General features: G+C 33.9%; 1 protein-coding gene across 1 annotated transcript in view; it reads left to right on the top strand.

Annotated features, from left to right (window-relative positions):
- LOC105219837 (acetylcholine receptor subunit alpha-like 1) overlaps positions 1-26,433 on the top strand; it is a 215,714-nt gene that overhangs the window by 131,438 nt on the left and 57,843 nt on the right. The window contains exons 2-3 of the mRNA XM_054231505.1: positions 11,187-11,396; positions 25,786-25,830. Coding sequence (XP_054087480.1) covers positions 11,205-11,396; positions 25,786-25,830 — 237 coding nt within the window. The 5' untranslated portion in view covers positions 11,187-11,204. The remainder of the gene's footprint in view (positions 1-11,186; positions 11,397-25,785; positions 25,831-26,433) is intronic.

The following is a 26,433-nucleotide window of genomic DNA, read 5'->3' on the forward strand; positions in this document are numbered from 1 at the left end:
GAGTATGCAACTGCCGATAATTCACAATTTTTGGCCGCGCTATGCATCAGAATGTGGCATGTTTGCAATGAATATGAATTTGCCTCACTCGTTTTAAGAAATCTATTCATCCGTATAATATTTAAAAATATTCGCAAGTTAAATAAACAGAAATGTCATTTATTTAGGTCCAACCCATATCGGATTAGTCAAAATCGTCTTTGACTAATAAGACACAAAAACGTTTTTTGCTCTAACCTATGCCAAGCGACGTAGCAAAACATTTTGTCTTGTTGTCTCGCTATGTGTGCATTGAAATAAAAAAAGTTATAATAGATGTCATAAAATTCAAAATTTAAAACATTCAATTTTAAGCAAAATACAAACTACTAAGAAAGCATAATTCCTGCAGAAAGATGATTTATAACACTCTCAATTTTTCAGCCTCAAATAAAATGCACGATTTTGCCTTCGAAAATCATCGGTGCAACAATAGACAACAAAACGCGTTCTTTCTGTGTTGTCTTGTTTCATTTGGTGTAGGTTGCACTGTCGCTAACTATCTAAATTTGTTGCATTTGGTGTCCATTGGCTGTGCGAAAATGTATGAATAGTTCGACAAGACCTCTTCAGACAAGACAAGACAAAGGCATGCGTTTTTGTTCCGTCTAGTTCGGTGTGGGTTGTCACTTGCGAAGCTATGAATTGCTGAAGCCAGCCTATTTGTTAGCTTGTGACTTTAGATTAATAATGTTAATATCCATAATATCCACGAGATTTCTTTTTAAAAAAATTGATATATCTTAACGAAACTTGGAACACGTATTCCTTGGAACCCTGAGGAGGCTGCTTTCGAAAATGGGCAAAATCGGACCATTGCCACGCCCACATAATGGCGAAAACCAAAAACTTATAAAGTGTCATAACTAAGCCATAAATGAAGTTATGAAAATAAAAATTTGAAACATAAGATCGTATTAGGGAGGGACAAATTTGGATGTTATTTTTTTGGAAAAGTTGGCGTGACCCCGCCCTCAAACAGGTTTTTTGTATATAACTCGCAAACCAATAAAGATATATAAACCAAACTTTCTGCAGTCGTTTCTTTTAGTCGTTTCCTTATACAGTCCTAAAATGAAAAAAATCTGATAATAACCACGCCCACCTCCCATACAAACGAGAAACGTCAGAAGCACTAAATTTTGCAGAAGAAATAGCAGAAGGAAGCTGCACTCAGATTTTTTTACAAAATGAAATATGGGCGTGGCATCTCCCACGTATGGGTCAAAAACCATATCTCAGGAACTACTCGACCGATTTAAATGAAATTCGGTATATAATACTTTCTTGACACCCTGATGACACATGTGAAAAATGGATAAAATTGGTTCATCACCACGACAACTTCCTATATAACTCAATTTTGAATTCCATCTGATTCCTTCACTTTATAATGTATACATAAGGAACTAATGAAGATAGCGGAATAAAACTTTACACAAATAGTACATATCATCTCTGGCTTCACTTGAGAAAAAATTGTCCAAAACGGACTATAACTTTTCAGGCCCCTGTTATCGAACATGTTGAACTCCGCGCCTAAGGGTAAATTTTAACCGAAAATATGGATAAATCTCTGATTAATGTAATTCAGAGGAAATTGTTTATTCTAATAGTGTGTCTAGGTTCCAAAAATTATTAAAATCGGATAATAACATCTCCTAACTCCCATATACCTAATTATAGGCTTTTCAAAAATATGGTGGGCTTTAATCTGCATATATGTTTTGATTAATATGTGAGATATCTTAGCGAAATTAAGTGAGTGTATAGTCTTGGATATAGTGTACCTTGCTGGTGAAAATTAATGAAATCAGTTCAGGAATTTCCTCAGCCCTCATACACTATATAGGACGATTTTCGTTTCGAATTTATAGGTAAATTTGCGTGTTATCTTAATAAAATTTCTTCAATAAATTGCGAGAGTATAAAATGTCCGCTTGCACCCGAACTTAGCCTTTCCTTACTTGTTTTTGTTTTGTTTTAAATCTTTTCCAAAACAATCCAAGAATATGTCTTTAAAATTATAAAATAGTGGCCGAGTGTTGAGCAGGTGCGAATGCTCTGGCAGACTTTAAAGCGCGTTTTTTCGAGTTTTCATTTTCACAAAGGTTAGAATACGGTGCCGGCGATAGCAAAAAGAATATATGTCCCTTCGAAAAAAAACCAAAGTGATCTAGTATTAAATTATCTTCTATTTGAACTAAAAATGTTGGACAAAAGTATTATTTAAACAACTTATTTTGCAACTTAAAGTCAATTTTTTTTTTCTTAAAAAAGTGAATTTTTTTTTTCAAACTTCGAAAAAATTCGGAATTTTATAACTTCTTCGGTATTTTTTTAGTTCATAAAGAAAAGAAACTTATAAAAATTAAAAAAAAATTTGGCTCGACTGTTTCAGATGCATCGCACTTAAAATTCCGTTTACCGCAATCATTTCCTTCCCTTTCAAAAAAAAAAATTGCTAAAAAACGCTTTTTTCGGCTTCTAAAGCAGACTATTGGCTTAAGTTATGTAGATTACTAAAATATGGTAAAAATCGTTGGGTTGTAAAAGATCTCCATAAAACTAGATAACAATTTGTATCTTACATATTTGAGCATACATATGATTAATATACATTTTTTTTTATCCAAAAAGACTACTGAAACTAAACCATTTTTACACATTTTTATAAAGATATGATTGCATCAGCCTTAGCACTGCCTTACTTGTTATTATTATCCATTTTTCATATTTACCAAGCTGAATAAATAGTTGCTGTTGCATATTGCAAGTAACAAAAATTGGCGCAAATTGCAACTCAAATAAACTTTTAACTACGCACTCTCGCTTTATTTGGTAACAATGTATCAATTTATTAGGAACTATTTGCATTTGCGATACTGATTCAACATGACTTGGAATGTTTGCTTAAAAATGTGAAAATTTCTAGTAAAATAACAACTTTTTTCTTTAAAAATACTTTGTTTTTGTAATGTGTGTGTGACAAATGCAGATAGGAAGTTGCTGTTGTTGTGTCACTTGCCTATGACATTTGTGCAAATAAAATATTTATATTTTCATAAAAGCTGTCACTCTGTTACAAAATGGTTATTAGCAGTGACTGAAGCGAAGCACGACATATATATATTTACATTAGATATGTGTGTGTGTATATTGAAGAATTTCCAAACAAAGCGAGTGTCTTGATTTAAGTGTGAAATTGTGTATGTGGCAAATTTTTCTGGCAACTTGTTAACTTTTAGTGATGGCTACTTTTACTGCAGGCACACACAGGTGTCCAATGCAAAGAGCTCCATTACACGCATATGGTTGTGAGTGTATGTGTGTGTAAATGTTATGCAATATTTGCCTTCAACCGAATTTTTGTATTGCCAGCGATTTGCCATGGCCTTTTCAATAGCATTTTTGAGTTTTACAAGACAAGTTTCATTTCATATTCTACAACAGCAACAGCAACCGCAACCAAGAAGCCACGAATCACACACACACATGTACACTAAACCACTCAGCTGTTGGCTCCTTTGGCGGATGGAAGAGTGCAGTGTGGGCCATCAAAGTGTTGGCAAGGTCCAATGGAACTTTTAACACTAAATGCTTTCATAGCAAAGTCTCTAAAGTAAATATGCACCATACACATACAAGCACACACTCACTCAGATGTAAAGTTACCGTTACATTTCCATGCATATTAGTTGCGCAACTTGCATGTTGCTCCATTTATATTGCTTTGCATAGTGGCAACATTGGTATGTTGCTGACGCTGTTTTGTTGCTTTGCTGCTGTCACTTTTTCGCCAAAGTTTCGCACAAAGATTTTACGTGTCAGCGTAAACTTTTTATGTTTATTTGCTTTCGGCTGTCTGTGGGTGAATGTGTCTAACGGCTATTCTTGCCGCAGCTTAAGTGCTTCATATCGTACTTTTATGCGTTAAAACCGGCACAAATATATAGTTTTTAGCGTATGAAGGTGTATTAGGGTAGTCCTCATTTTTTTTAAATATTTAAAAATTTTCTTTTTATTGTTTTTTAAGTATTGAACTTGAACTTACACTATAACATACTCAACTCGTTGTTTGAAGAACTCACTCAACTAGTTTAAACGAAGAAAATCGTTAAAATTATTTTTCTACGAACACCCTAATGTGTACAAATGTTCACTTTTCTTAGTACCACCCTAATTACGCCGTTAGAACATGCTTAATGTAGAATATTAAACGTAATTTTATATTAATGTTAATATACTAAAACAGTTGTTTCATGGGTTTTTTAAAAATCATCCTAGAAATATATTTAAAAATTTTTTATATATTTATATATTTATCCTAGCTGAGGGCCACCCCATATGCTATAACATAATTTACTAAAAGTCTGAATATAAAAACAATTTATTTTTTGGGACACCCTTAATAACATGAATATCTACATTTTTACGAAACCCCCTAATATACATTTTAGAACCATCCTAAAGTTGTGCACACTTTTAGTTTTGTGCCCCTTTCTGCCCACTTCAGTGCTCTTTCGCTCCGCTCGCCCGCTTGTATTCTAATGCCTGTTGGGACACCAGTGCGTATGCGCAATTTAAAGTATTTGAGTTAAATTTTTTATTTAACATACACTCTTTGCTGCGCTTGACACTGTGCGCACATGTGTGCGTTTAAAAGGTTTTGTGGCGCCGCTGTTAGAATTTATGCACTTTTGCAAAAATTGGCTTTTTGCTTGCGAAAAAAGCTAAATAATTTTCAAATAGTTTCGAAACTGTTGCGGTTAATGTCAAAATTTGCTTGAAATTTATTTTTTAAATTTCATTTTAGAAATATATATGACAGTCTGTGTGCGCGCTGCATGAGCGTACATAATTGAGTGCTGTTAGAGCATAACATTTTCATCTCTCAGCGGAATGATGCGAGTGGAAAGAATTTCAAAATTTAGTTTCAAACTGTAATTTCTGATGTCCGGCTATATTGTGGTTGCTGACAAAGTGTTATGTGGCGTGATAAACAAAGCTTGTTTGACTGTCTTTCGTAAATTGAAAAGGTTGGAGAAAAACTTAAAACATATTTTTGAAGAATTTTATAAGTTTCCTTATTGCAAAATGATTTCTTTGCTTCTTCTGCTTCTTCTTCATATCTCGCTGGAAGGATCTACCGGGGTGTAAAACTGCAAAGGTCATGTGCAAAGCGGTAGATCAAAAATATACAAGGTTCCTACTGGAGATCGATAGAAAGAGCTGTAGGATGGTTGGCATTCTTACCGGTCATAGCCTTGTAGCGGCACATGCCTATAAAATGGGGCTGTCAGATCGGGAGGAATGCAGAAAATGTCAAGAGCGGGGCACCAAGGAAACAGTGGAGCATCTCTTGTGCGTTTGTCCTGCATTAGCGAGACAGCGTTTTATGTACTTAGGGGCCCTACAGTACGATAAATTAGAGGAGATATCGTCAGTGAAGCCTCATAAACTATTAAAATTCACGACAGGCGCAGGCATCCTGAATGATGACTACTACTCAGGGAACACGTAAAGGCACTCCATTCTGGTATCGCAAAGGACCATCACTGGTCTATGCGTGGCCTGCAGGCCTACCAACCAACCTAACCTAACCTTCTTCTGCTGTTTTCAGAAATTTTGCTTTAGAATTTGAAGGTGATATTTCTACCACAATGTAGGCAAATAGCAGCAGTACCACACCATGACACAATATGACAAGTGTTTCTCTGAAGAATATCGTCAATATACAATATAAAATTGCTGCTTATATGACGTCACATTATTATTTCAATTGTAATTTATTAATTTAATAAATTTATAGAAATTTTTTAAGTAAATTTTTTTGCTTTTAATTCTGAAAAATCATTCAATATAGAATAGGTGATCCAAGTTTTTGAAGAAAATATTAACGCGGTCATAAATCTAAGCTGTCACAGTGAGGTCGGGTGCGTGTACGTAACCAAATGTTACACTGATTTATACTCTATCGAATATTGTCTTTAAAGTAACTGAAAACTGAAATATTTTTAATTAACACAAAAATGTTATACCACATTTATAAGAACAATAGAACTGCTTATGCTCGTCGCTGACTTTTTTCATTTCATTTGTGTAACTCGAAATATTATTTTTAGCATACCACGACAATTTTAATAAAGTTTCAGGTATTTAATATCACACTTTTTGTTTTTAATGTCATAGATGTACCTAAATTATCTTATTGACATTCTAACTAAGTTTTATATAAGTTTTATTGAGGAAATCGCTACTTGATTAAACTCATCACTTGTCTTTTCTATATTGGAATGACTCAAGGCTTCGACTTTGAAATTACCTTATAGTTCGCTTAAATTTGGCGGTTCACATCTTCTTAAACAAAAGCAGTGCTTGTTGACTAATAATCAGTCTATTTGTACTAACACTAGTAGCATCTAAAGTGATCAACGTATGTGGATAAGAAGCGTTTTTCGTTTGAAACTGATATTTATTTAAATAAACTTAAATTGTTTTGAGATTTTCTCTTCTCAATAGCTACCAAAATTTTGTTTATATGCCTTCGAAATTCACTGAATTTCTTACTTGTAGTTGTTCCGCTTTAAAATAATGGTTATATCCTCAATATGCATGCATCTGTATGTATGTGTGTAATAATTTTTGATAACGGGATGTTTGCCTGAGTGCGTGCTCAACTTATAAAATGTGTACGTTATATGAGCACCATTGCAATTTTCCGTTAACTTATACATGCAGCTGCTGCAATGTGCTTTATAAACTTTTTCTAGAACAAGGGGATGTATGTACATATATATTATAGGTTCCCTTGCATATATAATATGATGAATGTATATTTTTAAACTAGTCAAAAACTGCTGCAAATCCTTAGCTAAGGCAGTCAACAGAATATATTTCTCAACGTAAGTAAATATCTACAACATCTTTGTAGACTTCATACATTTTACTATAAATTAACTGATCCCAAACTAGTTGAAGTGCTAACATGATTAGAGGACCGGCTTTATATTAACGAGGTCTAGGTTTAAGTTTTCTCAGTGGTAGGTAACTATTTTAAAATTTCATTTGATTTTTTCGTCTCTTATTTACAACGTTAATGCCTTAGAAAAATATTCTTCCATTTTAAAAAATGTTTTTAATTATTTTGCTGTCTGCAAACCTCTCTGTTAACTGAACGTTTCTCTAATATCTTGACTGCTTATCAAGCTCTTTCGGAAATCTAAATTTAAATAAGTAGGGACTATACTTATATAACGTAATTTTTTTTAATAATAAAAAAATTTACTGAAAGTATAAAAAATATATTTAAACCTTTTTAGGCTTATTGTACAAGGTTAAATTTTAAATTAAAAACCACAAATTTTTTTTTAATTTTATTTCAAATTTATTACTTCAATTTGTAACACCCTGTAGTGCCAAATATATATTTTTTATTTTTTTCCAAAATTTCTGTGCACTCTTCGAACAGCAGTTACACACTCTACTCGAAACACGCAGCACTTAGGAACATACTAACAAGCGCCTTTGCCATGCCATTAGCCCTAAAGCAGTCAAGCGGCAAAGATTAAGAGGCGAAATTTGGCAATGTCGGAAATAGTTTTGAGCGTCTTTTGTACGCTGCCAATGAACGTTCGACTGCAGCGTTCCATGTAACGAGTATATACATATGTATGTATGTGTCTTGGAGTACCTGTGTGTGTGTGTATGGACTCCACATAAGCCACTGCATTTATCTGGCTCTGTAGTTTGGGTGTGGCTGAATTTACGATTTGATAAATTTTATACTTAAACCTCCCTATAAGCGACAGTGTCGGCAAGTAAAATCGCACAGCCGCAAATCAGCGCCTGCTAGCGACACACAACCAAACGCCAACTTACAGCAGTGCATATTAAACACATAGTCACTCAGAGCTGTGCTTACAGGCTTTAAGGGTTTTCCTACATACATATATACTTTTTATACAGGCTACACTGTATTCTCTATACACATATGCACTTGTGTAGCAGTCGAAGCTTTGCTTGTAGTTGTTGCCATCATCGTTCGTTGGTAAATCCAACAAATAGCTCGATAAATGGTGTCAGCACTTGGTACAGGCAAATAAAATTGAAAATTTCAATGGCGTTCAATTTCCATGGCGCTATGAAGTGGTGCTGCTTTAAGGGCTTTGGCACTTTTATAAGCCTAAAATTATGCTAATATGTTTCGAAAGTGATCAAATTTCAGCCACATTTGAGGGGTTATGTGCATTGGCTATGCACATATTGTCATTTCGAAGACATAAAAGTGTGCAACAAAAGCAAGAAGAGGCTCGTTGAGCAATCGAAATCGCAACAAAAAAGTTTTTTTGATCATTTCTTGCAGGCTAGAAATCGACTAAGCGGTTAAGCGAACAGTTTAAATATCTCAAACTGTGGTTAAATCCAAATACAAAGGGTTTTTATATTATTACACTGGTATACAGTGGTTTTGTTGCCCAGGATATGAGACTAATTTTAGATATATTTATACAATTCACGAAACTATCAATGATTTTGTAAGAATTGCTCACAATTTTTTTTAAATCTTTATTTTCATTTTATTTCAAAAAAATCGGAAAACAAGAAATAAAATGACATAAATGTTGAAAATATTAGTTTTATTTTGAAAGATTAACAAACATTGAAGTAAATAGAGAAAAAATGTTAAAAACTTATACTATATTCCCTTAAAATGCCTTTTATTAGCTTTACTTTTATAATTCTTCTTCGGACAATCTCATTTTAAACACCAGCAGTAATCTGCCATCATGTGACAATCCCAGCGACCCTGATACCGTTCTTCCATCACTTTTAGATCCTGGTGGAACCGTTCTCCCTGTTCTTCACTGTAATTCCCTTATCCGGGAATTTATCTAGATGATTGCGAAGATAGTGTATAAAGTTACACTCATATTTGCTCCTAGAGTATGAAAATTTGTCAGCATATTTTGCAAAATTGTTTCATAATTTGGAAATTTTCGACTACCAATACAAAACTTTCCCAAGCTTTACTTTCCGGAACAGTCATGACTTTGATAAAATCTGAGTCTTTCATCATTAGCTGTATTTGAGGACCATCAAATATTCCACCTTTTAACTTTTCTATACTAAGCTTAGGAAATTTTCTACAAATGTAATTAAAACAGTCTCCGTCTTTGTCTAATGCTTTTATAAATTGCTTGATCATTCCTAACTTAATATGTAATGGTGGGAGTATGATTTTGTCTCTGCTTACCAATGGCTCTCTGATTACATTGGCTTTACCGACATTTAAAGAATCTCTCACAGGCCAAACATCTTGATTCCAATGTGCTTTGCTCTACTGTCCCACATACAAATAAAGCACGGGTATTTCGTGTATCCACTCTGTTGACCCAGTAAAAAATTAACCAGTTTCAAATCTACACAGATCGTCCACTGATGTTCCGAGTATTTAATTTTTTCTGAAACTAATTTTACATTTTCATACTCCTCTTTGAGTTTTGTTGAATGGACGATTGAAATAGATGCAAAAAGGAGGAACGAGTGGCGCGCTCTGGTGGATTCGGCTATAATCGCTTAAGCGGTTTCTACGCCAAATATATATATATATATATATATGTATGTCGTAATTGTCACTGTTGGGGCCAATAATTTTTTTTTTTTTTCACTCTTGAGGCTACCAATTCTGATCCTTGTTTTGATAAATAGAGATCACGTATTAAGTCACTGAGTTCATTTTGAGAAAATAACTTGGGCGTAGATGTTTCACCTTCCCATTCACTTCCACTTGTAGACTGTCCCGATTTCTATGAATTTGGTAACATCATTGTTTCTGAGGGCATTCGAATTACTTTTGGAACGTAAATAGGCCGAGGAAGATTTTCACTGTGTAGTATAGGACATTTTGTAGATTGTAAATCTGGATATCTCCAGGTTTGATTGCGATTAAAACCTTTAGCATCAACAACGCAATAGTAACAATCATCGAAATGATTTGTAGGCTCCATCCAGATCATCGGAATACCAAAGTCTAATCCAGAACGTTCTCCTTTTTCCATAACCGTAAAGACTCAACTTATAACTTACAAACTTTATGAGGAACCCATGGTTTTTCTAGTTTGTCCATTTTAAAACCGAAGTATTCAGTGTAAGCCTCCTTAACAAAGTCTGTGATGTTTCTTTGGATTTGTTTGTTAAATAAACACCGCAAATATAACAAAACAAATCTGTACTATATTTACACTTTCTGCTTGACGAACTAATATTTTAAAAGACAAAACAAATATATATTTAAATATGTGCAGTGATTGAAACTAAATATTAACTTATCAGAACTTATTTAAATTCACGTAGAGGTACTTCGTATTGTCGAATAACTGCAATCTCAGCTGTTCTGCGGAGCAAAGAGTAGGGATCACGTGATGTTTGCGAAAAAGTTGTGCAGAACCCTAATCATTACTGATAAAATCGATTTTTATAAATAAAAAGCTGATTATTGTTCAAATTATAAGATTTGTGAAAATCATAAAAATAAGAGCACATTCAGTACTTTCATATATATATTCGTGATCTGGACACTTGAAAACATAAAAATTTTCACAGATATCCAGGGCAACAAAAAAATGTTTTTTTGTGGAGCAGTGTTATACTCAAGTAATAATTTACAGACATAGCTAATGACAAATGCGTTGGTTCGACTTTTTCTCTTTAGGTTCATAGGATAGAGTTGCTTGTAGGCTTGTAGGTGAATAACAATGTTTATATTTTATATGTTTTATTATTTTTTGCCAAAACCAGAAAAACTCTTATATAGAATTCTCAGCAGTACAATATAGTTCTAGCTTCCAGAGTGTTAATGAAATTAGTATCTATGTTGTGTTCCTGTTTATGGAGATTAGATCATAAAAGTGTTTCTTTAACAGTGCTCGAAGTATTGACTGATGTTGACCATTTTATAAATATTTTAAAATTTTCATAGAAAAACAACAAAATTAAAATAAAAATAACTTATAAACCATAAACTATATAATAAATGAATTCATGAGCAAGTTGCACAACTATAAAATTTTTTATTAATATTAGCACCTATAACAATATTTATTTTAATTGCTAATATTTTATTATCAATATTTTACTTCTTTCAGGGGTGGACCTGGCCTAAGATGGGGAGCGTGCTATTCACAGCTGTGTTCATAGCGTTACATTTTGCCACCGGCGGCCTGGCCAACCCAGATGCGAAACGTTTATACGACGATCTTTTAAGCAATTACAATCGTTTAATCAGGCCAGTTGGCAATAATTCCGATCGTTTAACGGTCAAAATGGGTCTACGACTATCGCAGTTAATTGATGTTGTAAGTATAATGATTTGATATTTTTATAGAAATGTGTAAAGTTTACTTATATGTATGAGACGTGAAGAAATTAGCTGAGATATTTTTTTTTTCTTTTTTTTTTTTGAAATTGGCTGTATACTTTCAATACATATGACAATCAGGATTCTCAAAGCGATTAAGCTTTGTCACTAATACCACACAAATGTAAATCAACTTGCTTTGTAATCAGTGAATATCTGTATGTCATATGCCAATGGAAAAATCAATGAAATATCTGTACGTCAAGCTCTTGGTGTCACAGTTGATTGAATACTCACACATTAGCACTCGAAAGCATGCAGTATCACTTGGATGCAGTTGGATTGCTTTCGTGGGTGACAAATTCTTAAACTGGCGAATGCATGTGAGCACAAGTGTGTGTGTAATCAATATGGTGTGAAGAATACGATTTAGATCATCTCTTACCTCGTCTTTACCGTCGAAAGAGTATATAAGGTTTCTTGCAAACCAATAATTTCTGTACAACCTTTATTGCATCTTTCAACAGCAATCGTAACATTGCCAACATTTTCCTCACGGCTCCATCGTCAATTGACTTTTGCCGCCTTCGCAATTGATTGCTCAGCTCAGGCTTCAACTGACCAGCTGCCGCTCCCAGTGAAGTCTTCTTGTTGCTTCTTCGCATTTGCAATGATTTGCCATTTTCGTTCGGAATATTTCTGTAGTATTTTTTGTTGCTTCGATTCGTTCTATTCTATCCATCGTTCGGATCAACTGCTACCAAACTATTGCTAACTGCATGCATGCATACATGTGTGTATGCTTGTTTCTTCAGTTGTCAGCTGAAGTTCTCGTTAGGTTTCCTCGAACGTTGCTGGAAATTGAGTTTGTGTGCTCTCAAAATGGCGCTTAGCGATTAGTATGACTTCTGTTTGTCTGCTTCTACTCGATTGATTTGAAATTTCCAATTCTCCAATTCGTTTTTGCTTTTCTTGTGATTGATTTTTCAGCAATTCGAATGCGAATTATTTCAACTAAACTCGATTTTCTTTGCATGCACATATAAGAATGTGTTTGGCTATCTATGCAAATATAATCGAATATTAGCTTTGATTGCAAATACTAGTGCAGCTATGCTATTAGGACGATAGGATATATGTTAAATATAAGAAAAATTTCACACAATTTTTGTGTAATAAACAATTTAAGAAAACTGCTGATTTCATAAAACACATTAATCTTTAATTATATAGAATATATGAATGATAGATAATTTATAAAAAAATAAATACTAAATAAAAACAAGTAAGGAAGGGCTAAGTTCGGGTGTAACCGAACATTTTATACTCTCGCAATTTATTTATTTAACTTTATTTATATTATATAATACTCAATTTTACCCACATATTCGTCATATATATTGTATAAAATCCATTGAAAGTTGGAAACCATAATATTAGATTAGAAGCACCGAGGTCCTCGTGTTCGATATATGGGGCCTTAAAAACCTATGGTCCGATTTCGGCGATTTTTAGAATGGGGCTGCCACACTATTAACATAGTATTTGTGCAAAGTTTTGCACCGATATCTTCACTAGTACTTACTTTATATATTGTAATGTAAACGATTCAGATTGTCTTCAAAGTTCTGGTATATAGGAAGTAGGCGTGGTTGTGAACCGATTTGGCCAATTTTCACAACATATCATTGGGATGTAAGGAACCTATTACAAACCAAGTTTCATTGAAATCGGTCGAGTAGTTCCTGAGATATGGTTTTTGACCCATAAGTGGGCGACGCCACGCCCATTTTCCATTTTGTAAAAAAATCTGAGTGCAGCTTCCATCTGCGATTTTTTATGTGAAATTTAGTGATTCTGACGTTTTTCGTTAGTGAGTTAACTCACTTTTAGTAATTTTCAACCTAACCTTTGTATGGGAGATGGGCGTGGTTATTATCCGATTTTAACTATTTTCATGGTGTGGTGGGGTATGTAAGAAAATCGACTGCAGGAAGTTTGGTTTATATATCATCATTGGTTTGCGAGATATATACAAATAACCGATTTGGGGGCGGGGCCACGCCCACTTCCCTAAAAAAATTACATCCAAATTCCTAGTGCGATCCTTTATTCCAAATTTTACTATTATATCTTTATTTATGGCTTAGTTATGACACTTTATGTGTTTTTGGTTTTCGCCATTTTGTGGGCGTGGCAGTGGACCGATTTTGCTCATTTTCGAAAGCAACCCTCTCACGGTCCCAAGGAACATGTGTTCCAAGTTTCATTAAAATATCTCAATTTTTACTCAAGTTACAGCTTGCACGGACGGACGGACAGACATCCGGATTTCAACTCCACTCGTCATCCTGATCATTTATATATATATAACCCCATATCTAACTCTTTTATTTCTTGGTGACACAAACAACCGTTATGTGAACAAAACTATAATACTCAGTGCAACAGGTTGCGAGAGTATAAATATTTCACACAATTTTTGTGCAATAAACAATTTAAGAAAACTGCTGATTTCATAAAACACATTAATCTTTAATTATAAGTATGTACATATGAAACTGTAAAATTTTGAACTTAAACTATAAATCGGTTTGAATTATTCGAATTCTCAGAATGAACATTTCCTCACTTTTAGATTTGCTGTGTTGTAGTAAACTATTCACTACAGTGAAATTATTATTTATGAATAAATACGGAAACCTTAGTATATATCTGGTATAAAAATCCACGGGATTGAGATTTGAACTTGAGGTCAAAATTTTTAAAATTATTGATGAAAATTTTCGTAGAGTTGATAATAAGCACAAATTTTCATAAAATAGTTCATTTTTGATTTCATATTCAAGTTTTTAACAAATAAGTTAATTACAAAATTGTTAGTTGATAGCATGTAACATTTAATTTTATAATCTTAGGAAAGATAATTCTTAATTTTTAATAGTAGTATTTATTTTTTTGAATTTAACTTAGCACTAATTGGTGCACAATATTTTTGGTTAACCTGTCTCGAGCTAACACAAATAGATTTGATGGTTTTCCCACACGTGAGCATGAAACATATAATTGCCCATGGGAAAAACATGGATTATCCAAATCTAACCCACAAATGGACATTGTTTGGCCTTGAGACTTATTAATGGACATGGCAAAAGCTTAACGAATAGGAAACTGTAGTCTGTGCATTATTGAGGTTCGATTTTTTTTGGTGGCATTTTATTGAAAATATTACTTTAAAGTTCAAAATAAGATTTAATAAATAAAATGAAAGCTAATAATACTTACTTTTATTTAATTCGTTTAAAGAGTTTTAAATAATAAAAAGAAAGCAAAGCGTGGCCGAGTCTGACGTTGACGTTCAATAAATTTTAGCTAAAATAAACGTTTGGACTTTAATATAACATCATCTGCTTCTATAGCGCTATCTAGCCTAATACAGCGCTCTTATTCAATTACCTTACAACGTCAGCCGTTAGTATCACAAATAAGTGTTAATAAATGTATTCTCATGTAGCGCCATCTACTGCAATAGCACATATAGCTCTAAATTTAACTCCAAATGTACTCCATACTTATGTTGTGCTTAAGATAAAACAGGAAAATAATGTTTTACAGTTCATACTTAGGTTATGCTTAACTGAAAATGGGAGGCTTAAGCAATGCTTAAATAACAGCTGATTTTTGTTTTGAAGTTGCTTTGAATTTGCAGCGACATCTTTCGTAGCGTAGGGCAAGTGTCCGTTCGTTTGCACTCAATACAGCTTATACTTTTCCTTCAGTTCCCATAGGTGCTCCGACTCGCTAGTGATGAAATTTGGGGTTCTTTTGTTGTTTTCATCAATTTTTGATATAATTTTCCTCGCAAATTTATGTATTGTCTGTTATAATTTAAATATTTCAAGCATATTTTTATGAATGGCATTTGTAAAACATATGTTGCCCATAACGTTGCCATATATCATAATAAAATTTGATAGAAATTAAGCATTGACTGTGAAACGCAAACGACTACTTTGTTTGCAACAATACTTAGCTAAGATTTTATTTAGGCACAACTTAAGTATGGAATGTGAAACCGGGCATTAGCCATACAAAATTCTATACCTAAAAGAAAATAAATGATTTTTTTTTTTTTGCTTTTAGGAAATACATGCAGAAATCAACTCTGCGATTTCCTAAATTCCTCTGAAATCTCCCAAATTCGAGGAAGATTTACTGTAAAAGAGTGGCAGCATTGCTTATTTGTCTGACCATACATATGTACATAACTTTATTTATTTCACGGATTGTATGTGATTTTTTCTTAAATTTAGAATATTGGAAGTCATAGATTCGTATAACTTTACCACAAATAATATTAACTTCAAACAACGCATTTTCATTTAATGTTTTTAGCAAGTGGCAGCTTTTGTTATGACAGCCTAAATCCATGAAAATTTAGAAAGAAATGTAGCGCCATCTACTGTAACATAGCGCACTTAGCGCCACCAACTGGTGGATAGCTCTTTGCTAATAATAAACAAATAATTTGAAATAAATAAATAATGCGACTATAAGGAGAGTTATAAACTATCCTATCTTTCAAGTCGGACCAAACTGCACACACTGTTAAAAATTTCATTAAAATCAGTTCAATAGTTTAGGAGTCCATCGAAAACAAACAACGTCACATCTCGATAATTAAAGTTATAATTAGTTGCGTATGTAAAAAAGGTCACAAAGTCGTTTCAGATGATCTGTCTCCAACCCTTAACACCCAGTTAATATCATTACCAACATAGCCATGAGATACTACTACATTAATATCCAGTCTTTCAGGTTGATATCACTGTAATTTGTCCAAAAAGAATTCAAACTTGAGAGATAACATTGTTTCCATAACCTATTTCTCAGCGAGATCTTAGCTCATTGGGCTCTCTTAATAGTTACAAGCAAGTTCATAATAATCTGTAGTCTTAGATAAGATTTCTCTTACTTAAAATTTGAAAGCTCAGATCATAACTTGTGTACCTGGCTCTTGAAAACATCTAACAGAATATATCAGAAATATTATATTTGACCAGCTGTATACTGATTAATCAACGATTTCCCAAATAATCCATGAGAGTGCTGATAGGCTTCAACAGAAAGCCAAATGGCAACGAGGGTTAAGCACCTTTGCGAGGTCCTTTAATTATATAATAGTAATAAATAAAAATAAAATCTTTTAGACAAACAACCGCTCTCTTTCTCTCTTATCTCGCCTTCCACATCTCTCGGCGGTTTAATGGCTCCCACAGCGCTACGGCTAAAGATTTCGATCAGTAAAACCTTTAAGCGCCATTAGTCTAATAAATTAAATGTACTTTAGACAATCGGCAAATCCTTTCTTTGCCACTTTCACTGCAACCAAGATGGCATTTCCACGCATCCAGGGCCATTAATGCACAAGAAGGCGCAAGCTGGTAGAAAAAAAGAAAAATTACAATAGATTACCACCAACAAACGACGCCTTGGCGTGCACGAAAATTACATAATAAAGCAGTTTAGTGGCTGGGCGCTGCGAAAGAAATCTTGATTAAGAAGACAGACAACGCAAGCAAAGCAAGCATGTGACACAAATACCGATTTATAACTTTTAAACTTTGAAACACACAAGGAAATTGCAATTAAATGGCGTCACCTGGCTCTGACCACATGCACAAACCATACATAGTACAAGTGTTTGGCTAGAAGCACTAAAGTACATATGTGTGTGTGTAATGTGTATTTCTATATATTTCTCTGTGTGTGTGCGTTTGCTATTTTTTATTTTGGCTTGTTCGCTTGCCAAAATAACCATATATCCTTCTTCATTCGTATCTTTGCGGTTTACGACTTTCACACTTTGGTTATTTCCGCTTTGCCATGCAACCGCAATCAAACTGATACAGACGACATGAGACACACACACACTCATATACAACATAAATGCAAGAGTATATCACTTTTATGGCAATCACTATACATCTACATTTATATTGCACTTAAATAAGACAAAAAGTGGCAAGACACTGATGGCGACAAGCAAAAGGAGCAAATAGACAACTACAACAAAACGCATACAGTACAAATAATACAAACAACAACAACAAATAGTGTTGAAGCAATAATTGCCGAGCAATAACAGGCATAATAGTAAAATCAAGGCAGTACACTGTATAGCTTGGCTTGGCTGGTGAAAATTTATGGCCACAAATGGCATTTACCGCCTTAACGTGTAGTTGAAGCTTCCTTTTAATTTAAAATTTTAATTGGCCATTTCCTTTTTAGTCTGCCAAGCCAGGACAGACATGTTGGTGGCATGACACCTTCGGCTGTGCACAGCCAAAGCACTCACAATTATACTCACCAAACACACAGATAAGCCGCTCAAAAGCATTGCGCTGTCACTTATAGGCACACACACATACATATGAACATGTACTGTTATATCTATTTCTATTTGTGTCTTCAAGTGCTAGGCTGTTTGGTGTGTGCCTGTGTATAGTACTATACCCATACCCACAGGCTCGCTTGTAGATATGCAGGCGTGCCTGTGACTTTGCTTTGATTTAGCACTGCCACCAGCAAACAGCAATAAACACCTCCAAAGCGCTCATGCCACGCCATGCTATGCTGTGCCTATCAGCTGTGTACACAAGCAGCAACTGACAGCGAGCTTGCGTATACAACTGAATACGTAACTACTTTGCGTTTGGTGTGTGGAAAAAAAATTGGTATGGAAATGCACAAAGGCGCACATTCTGGAAACAACGCTGGCAGCATAAATGCCACTCACCGAGTTCCTTAACATCAAAGCGATTTTTTTTTGAAATGCTTTTGCATTTTGTGCCATTCTGTGGATATTTTTTTTTGGTTTTATGTTGCACGTGTTTTTATTCTTTTTTTTTTTGAAAAATTTAGTTCTTTAACAGCCGGTTTCACGAAAGTTTTTAATTGAAAATTAAGTTCCATTTAATTTTAATTTTAATTTTTATTTAACTTTGCACTTAAATTTCCTGTGTTTCACCAATATTGACATTTGGCATCAAAAAAATTAAAAGGCAGGGATGTTAGTAAGAATAACAGCTGATTTATGTAAACAAATAAGTTGTATTTCTTTGTCAAAATGGTAAACAAATGGGAATTCAGCTGATAGAAAAGCGTAACCATGGTTACATATGACAGTATTTAAATAATATTTAAATGGCAAAGCGTGACCATTTAAATAAAAATTAAGTCAAATGGTGGAACTGAAATTAATTATTTTTCACTTAAATTTGTTTCGTGAAACCGGCTGTAAGAATTTCGTTTATAAAATTTAAAAAAAATATCGCATGCGATATGATAAAAATATAGCATGTGATTTATCATGGCGTGCATTTTTATATTTAAAATTAAGTTTTTTAATCATTTGAGGCTTATTACGAATAATTTGAGTTTTCTATTTTATCTCGCATGCTATAAACTTTACTGTTCAATTATATTTTAAAATAAATCGAAAACTTAATACTGTGTTTGCCTCTTCAGGAAGTTTATTTTAATTAAATTGAATTTAAAATTTATTATTATAGAAGTACCAAAGAATATATTTTAATTAATTGAGAAAGAAAAGAACTAGAAATAAAAAGTAGAAAAAGAAAATAAGAAAAGATAAAAACTATTTATCTGGAATTTGAAAACCAGATCAAAACTGTGGTACTAAAATCAATTTAAATTTTCCATGAAAAGAGCATAGAAAATAGTTTATAGCATGAAATATCCGCAGCACATATGAGAGTAACCGCGTTTTTATGGTCACCGAGAAGTTTAAAAGTGGCTCTTGACTACAATGCCTGAAAAAACCACATATTATTTTGGGGTGTATATATGGCAGCGACTATGTAAGTGAGAGCATGTAGAACGTTCGATTGTATTTATGAAAGTTTTCGAGCTTTTATGCAGATTTATACATTTTTATACCAAATAGAAGCAGTTGGCTTGGACAAACGACGCTTTATTTGCATATAGATTTAGTATTAGAATGAGTTTTTGTATTTCACTATGAACGTGTGTACGAATATGGTGGTAAAAAGTGTGTTAGAAGTGAGAAAAGGACTAGTTAAAAACTAGAAACTAATTGAAATAAATTTTTTTACCAACAAAAGAATTTTCAAATACAAGCTCTATACAAATCTCGTCAGTTATATTATAAGAACATATTTCTTAATTTTTATTGCTATCTTTATTTAAAATTTATTATGATTAAAAATGCTCCCAAAGTAACTATTCTCGGACTACACCAACTAAAAGCGCAATATCGCGCATGCTACCTATTTTTAGTGAAATTTTCGACTTCATTTGCATATGAAGAGCACTCTTCCACTCTGGCTGCTGCTTTTGATGTCAGGTAGCTTATCCAACGGACATTTTCGTAGCCAGCAATTTTTGTAAATATTGAATTTAATGGATTATGTATTCTTTGAAATCACATTTGCTACTTTTTATGATGCAAATGTGGCGCTGTGCTGACTTAGAAATATGCGATTTAATGGCAAGTCAAATATGTTAAAACGACACTCATTCCTCCTGAGTTATTATACGTGTGTGCTTAAGGGCAGGTATGTATTTATAGTAGTTATGCCACTCGGCGTGGCGTATACGTAACCTCTTAACAATTTTGTCTCCCACTAAATTTCTCGCATATTTTATTAAATCTTATACTTGGACTTCGTATGTGGCTTATTTATTTCAACGGAAAATTTAAATGAGAAATGCAAATTAAAAATTATAAAACGTTCATATGTATAAGTTTGCGTGGGTGTGCACATAAATCGACTTTAACGGTGTGATATGGAGATGTGATATTGGCAAAAGGTAATAATGTCTCCCCAATATCGCATATAAGGTTTTGTCGAGCGTATTGTGTGAAAGACTAAAGCCCACCGTCAACGAACTGATTGGACCTTATCAGTGTGGCTTTAGACCTGGAAAATCCACAATGGACCAGATATTCACCATGCGCCAAATCTTGGAAAAGACCCGAGAGAGAAGAATCGATACTCACCATCTTTTTATCGATTTTAAAGCTGCCTTCGATAGCACGAAAAGGAGCTGCCTTTATGCCGCGATGTCTGAATTTGGTATCCCTACAAAACTAATACGGCTATGTAAGCTGACGTTGAGCAACACCAAAACAAGGCTTCAGACAGGGTGACTCACTATCGTGCGACTTCTTCAATCTATTGCTGGAAAAAATAATACGAGCTGCAGAACTAAATAGAGAGGGTACAATCTTCTACAAGAGTGTACAGCTCCTGGCGTATGCCGATGATATTGATATCATCGGAACCAACAACCGCGCCGTTTGTTCTGCGTTTTCCAGACTGGATAAAGAAGCGAAGCGTATGGGTCTGGTGGTGAATGAGGACAAGACGAAATATCTCCTGTCATCAAACAAACAGTCAGCGCACTCGCGTCTTGGCTCCCACGTCACTGTTGACAGTCATAACTTTGAAGTTGTAGATAATTTCGTTTATCTGGGAACCAGCATTAACAACACCAACAATGTCAGCCTTGAAATCCAACGCAGAATCACTCTTGCCAACAGGTGCTACTTTGGACTGAGTAGGCAATTGAAAAGTAAAGTCCTCTCTCGACGAACCAAAATCAAACTCTATAAGTCGCTCATTATTCCCGTCCTGATGTATGGCGCTGAAGCGTGGACGATGACAACATCCGATGAGACGACTCTTGGGGTTTTCGAGAGAAAGGTTTTGCGCAAGATTTATGGTCCTCTAAACATTGGCAACGGCGAATACCGCAGACGATGGAACGATGAGCTGTACGATTTATACGACGACATTGACATAGTTCAGCGAATAAAAAGACAGCGGCTACGCTGGCTAGGTCATGTTGTACGGATGGAAGAAAACACTCCAGCTCTGAAAGTATTCGATGCAGTACCCGCTGGAGGAAGCCGCGGAAGAGGACGACCTCCACTTCCGCGGCGGAGCTGCCTTTATGCCGCGATGTCTGAATTTGGTATCCCTACAAAACTAATACGGCTATGTAAGCTGACGTTGAGCAACACCAAAACAAGGCTTCAGACAGGGTGACTCACTATCGTGCGACTTCTTCAATCTATTGCTGGAAAAAATAATACGAGCTGCAGAACTAAATAGAGAGGGTACAATCTTCTACAAGAGTGTACAGCTCCTGGCGTATGCCGATGATATTGATATCATCGGAACCAACAACCGCGCCGTTTGTTCTGCGTTTTCCAGACTGGATAAAGAAGCGAAGCGTATGGGTCTGGTGGTGAATGAGGACAAGACGAAATATCTCCTGTCATCAAACAAACAGTCAGCGCACTCGCGTCTTGGCTCCCACGTCACTGTTGACAGTCATAACTTTGAAGTTGTAGATAATTTCGTTTATCTGGGAACCAGCATTAACAACACCAACAATGTCAGCCTTGAAATCCAACGCAGAATCACTCTTGCCAACAGGTGCTACTTTGGACTGAGTAGGCAATTGAAAAGTAAAGTCCTCTCTCGACGAACCAAAATCAAACTCTATAAGTCGCTCATTATTCCCGTCCTGATGTATGGCGCTGAAGCGTGGACGATGACAACATCCGATGAGACGACTCTTGGGGTTTTCGAGAGAAAGGTTTTGCGCAAGATTTATGGTCCTCTAAACATTGGCAACGGCGAATACCGCAGACGATGGAACGATGAGCTGTACGATTTATACGACGACATTGACATAGTTCAGCGAATAAAAAGACAGCGGCTACGCTGGCTAGGTCATGTTGTACGGATGGAAGAAAACACTCCAGCTCTGAAAGTATTCGATGCAGTACCCGCTGGAGGAAGCCGCGGAAGAGGACGACCTCCACTCCGGTGGAAAGACCAAGTGCAAAATGACCTGGCTTCACTTGGTGTTTCCAGTTGGCGCCAAAAAGCAAAAAGGAGGAATGAGTGGCGCGCTCTGGTGGATTCGGCTATAATCGCTTAAAGCGATTCCTACGCCAAATATATATATATATAATAAATTTATAGATGTACATATATACCTTTCAATTCGATATGCATACATATACATTACATTTTACAAATTTTACATTTCGATTCATACAAATTTCCTTCAATAAATCGAACTTTTTGGTCAGGGCATAACACAAAATTTAAAATTTTGCTATCGAAGTAGGATTTTAAAAGAGTCCGTCTACGATATAGAGGCGAACAAAAAATATAGTATTACGCTTATAAATTTCATAAATCATCTAACAAAGGCATAGACGCCAAGAGTCAAACAGTAGCAAACTGCAACAAACAAAATTACAGAAAACATATTTTAATGCATGTAAATAAAACTTTATGCGAAGTAAATAAATGAAACAGTGTATAAATCTATATTTTACAGCTTTTTGAAAAATTTTATGTTTTAATGAAAATTCTATAACTCGAAGTCTCTCTAACTCGAAGTTTTTTTGTGGATTATGGTGATTCGATTAAGAGAAGTTCCACTGTAAATACTTTTGTTCACTTTTAAATTTGCATCAAAGAAATTCCATGAATATATGTTTGTACGCGCCTTCTTGCCTACGGTCAGTCCATCGGTACCTATATATACATTTGTATCTATGTGTATTTGTGATAGGCAACAAACTTATAGTGTGACAACAACAACAATAAGTGTGTGCGAAACTGCGAATAATAGCATCAACAAATACCATACACCTTTATATTTGTAAAAACTTTTATTTTGTATTTTATTTTATTTCATTTTATTTTATTTTATTTTATTTTATTTTATTTTATTTTATTTTATTTTATTTTGTTTTATTTTATTTTATTTTATTTTATTTTATTTTATTTTATTTTATTTTATTTTATTTTATTTTATTTTATTTTATTTTATTTTATTTTATTTTACTTTATTTTATTTTATTTTATTTTATTTTCTTTTCTTTTATTTTATTTTATTTTATTTTATTTTATTTTATTTTATTTTATTTTATTTCATTTACTTTTATTTTATTTTAATTTATTTTATTTTATTTCATTTTATTTTATTTTATTTTATTTAGGTATACATATGCTAATGAAATAAAGCGATTGTAGATAAAAGAAATTAATTATACATTATATTATACATTAAATTGACACGCTGGAGACAGTTGGTCTGTCTCTTTGTCAACACTCATTGGCTATACAAATCAAAAAAGAAAACAACTTTAAACACAGCGTGGTAAACTGACTCGTTAATGATTATACTTACACTCTTTTCGTTTTGTGATTTTTCTCTTTGTCAAACCCCTTTGAAATGCGCGTTTTAATTATAAGTTGCTCATACGACACGGACTTCACGCTGTCCGCCCTGTGAAATGCATTTGCTTTTAAACTGATAAAAAATTAATCTTATTTCACTTATTTATTTATATTTTTTTGTACTTCGGTCTCATTACGCTTTTACGCTGTCATTTGGCGCATGCTTTCCGCTATCCATTAATGACTACCACACTTTATCGCTCCCTGGAGTGCGTACAGTGGCATAATTTACGGCGCAGACAACACACTGCACACACCATCACGAAGTTGACTATTTGAACTTTTTCAACGCTTATTCCTAGCTTTTTTTCATTAACCACAAATGCAAATGATATTGCTGCCGTCATAGGCATCATTAACAGCAAACGAAGCAAAACTAAATCGATCAAACGATAAATTTAATTTACTTCGCATCACTCGCACCGCCCTCTGCCTTCAACTCATTTCCAATATACTAAACGTATCCGTGCCACTTTAACCACCGCTTTATCCGTTACTGCGGAATATAATTATCAGTTTTGCTGATAATTAATTTTTTTCGCTGCTCCGTCGCCTCACCAACGGAGTGCCCGCTGCATACTTAACTCCAAACCGGTTAATTCGATTGGGGAAAACTCTGGCAGCCATCGACGGCTTATTGCTTCTGCGAAATACTCTCGTCGATATTTTTATGCGATTTCAACGCATCGTTTTCTAATAATCGCATGATTTGTCTTGTCTGTTATGCGCTTATCAATAATGCTGTGCGCTAATACCTCAGCGTCATTATATTAATTGATTGATTGCACGGAAAGGGATAATGACATATTTACTTATGATATCACCGTAACTCCTTTATTGCAGCGAATGTTCAATTGGAGAATTTAATGAATATCTCTTCTTCTTCTTCTATTTTGATTCTTAATATTTTGATTAATCTAACTCAAACACTCATATCCAAGTGTGAGTGAAATTATAGAATTTTTCATTTAATACTATTGACAGATAGTTTTGATTAAATGTGTTAAAATTAAATTTAATTTAATTAAATAAAAAATTCTCTTCAAGGAGATATAAAAATCTAGAACTTTCCAAGCCAATTTGTCTTGACGCAATTGCAGTTGAAATGAAGCAAATGCGAACGAATTAAATAAATAAATGTAAAATAGTGAGTTCAAAATGCTAACGGAAATATTTAAGTCCATATGGCAATACATGCGTAAGGCCAAGGCATATACACACAAAAGCACGCACAGACAGCTTTCACTCAAACACACTGCACAGCTTTAGTTCCCGTAGAAAGTTGCAAAAGTTCGCTAAAGTATGCTTTAACGCCAACCTATCTACATCTACAAAACGTGTAAGTGTATGTGTGTAAGTGCATAACTATACAATTACATGTAGTTGCCGTATTTCAGGAATATTGAAATTTTAACTACATACTTTCAATATTCTGAATTTCACATTTTTCTCTTACTGTGTTTGCTTGTTCTTTTAGTTATCTTTCTTATGTTTTCACTTTTTTTTTAGAATCTTTGTATATATTTTAGCTACTACTCTTGGCTGATTCTTTCACTTAACTTTGACTATCGAATATCTTAAGGAACAAACTTTTATCATATTTCGCAAATTCAACAAGCTTCTACAATTTCTTGCGCATATATTTACTTGACTGAAGCTTGTCAGCGAAAGAGAATGTGCAACGAGCAAGGCAACTGTAAATAAAAATTAGTTCTTTTTTTTAACAACAAAGGTTTGTGCTCTATATAGAAAAATTTAAAGTGTGAATTTATATGTATATGGTCATGTGGCAAAATTTCTAAAAGATGCAGTAAAGCTTTTAGTCTAAAGCTTTAACCGCAATTTTATACTTTTAAAAGAGAACTTCTTAGAGAATGTATTAAGACTTTGCCAACTCGTATGGTTGGCATGAGAGCATATCCAATGAAACTTTCCATATAAGTTTTCAATTGAATGAATGTAATTTCTTCAATTAATGTAATGCATATGCTTAATTACTAAATAATCTTTATTTCACCATAACATCTCACTAACTAACTTAATATCTTTATTTTCCTGTTGTACTTGCAGAATTTGAAAAATCAAATCATGACGACGAACGTGTGGGTGGAACAGGTAAGGAAAGGCGCTTTAGTTTAAGTACTTTATTGCTTAAGTATTTAGTATTTAAGGTGAAATCTAAATCCAATGCTATTTAGTTAATTTGAAATGCGTTATGTTTTAAATTTCACACAATTCTATACATTCAAAACGAATGAATATACCTAGTATAAGGTTGCGAAATAAGGAAAGAATAGAGAATTACTTAAAGATTATATCTCTGAACTCTGTTTATATAGAGATTAAGCTCTATTTTAAGCACTGACCTCAATTTGACTCTTAGTGGTCATTTTGCTCTCCTAAAGATCGGCGGGAATGCCATGAAATAATACGTAATAATATTCAGTATACTTTTCGGTTAAATAAATTCAAATTATATTATATAATTGAAAGATCTGAATATATATAAGCACCTTTGCCTAAGAAACAAGTAAAGAACGGCAAAATGTATGAACTAGAACAAAAGTATACTTTTATTACACTCACTAAGTGGTACAATTTGACCCCATAAAAGGCTAACGCGATTAAAAATCAAAAATTGAAATCTTAATATTTCTCCTGTTGCATTTAAAAAGCACACTATTTGTATGTACTTCACGCAACACACCCTTCATCCCA

The sequence above is a fragment of the Zeugodacus cucurbitae genome, chromosome 2 (genome assembly GCF_028554725.1).
Source record: "Zeugodacus cucurbitae isolate PBARC_wt_2022May chromosome 2, idZeuCucr1.2, whole genome shotgun sequence".
NCBI classification, from domain to species: Eukaryota; Metazoa; Arthropoda; class Insecta; order Diptera; family Tephritidae; genus Zeugodacus; species Zeugodacus cucurbitae.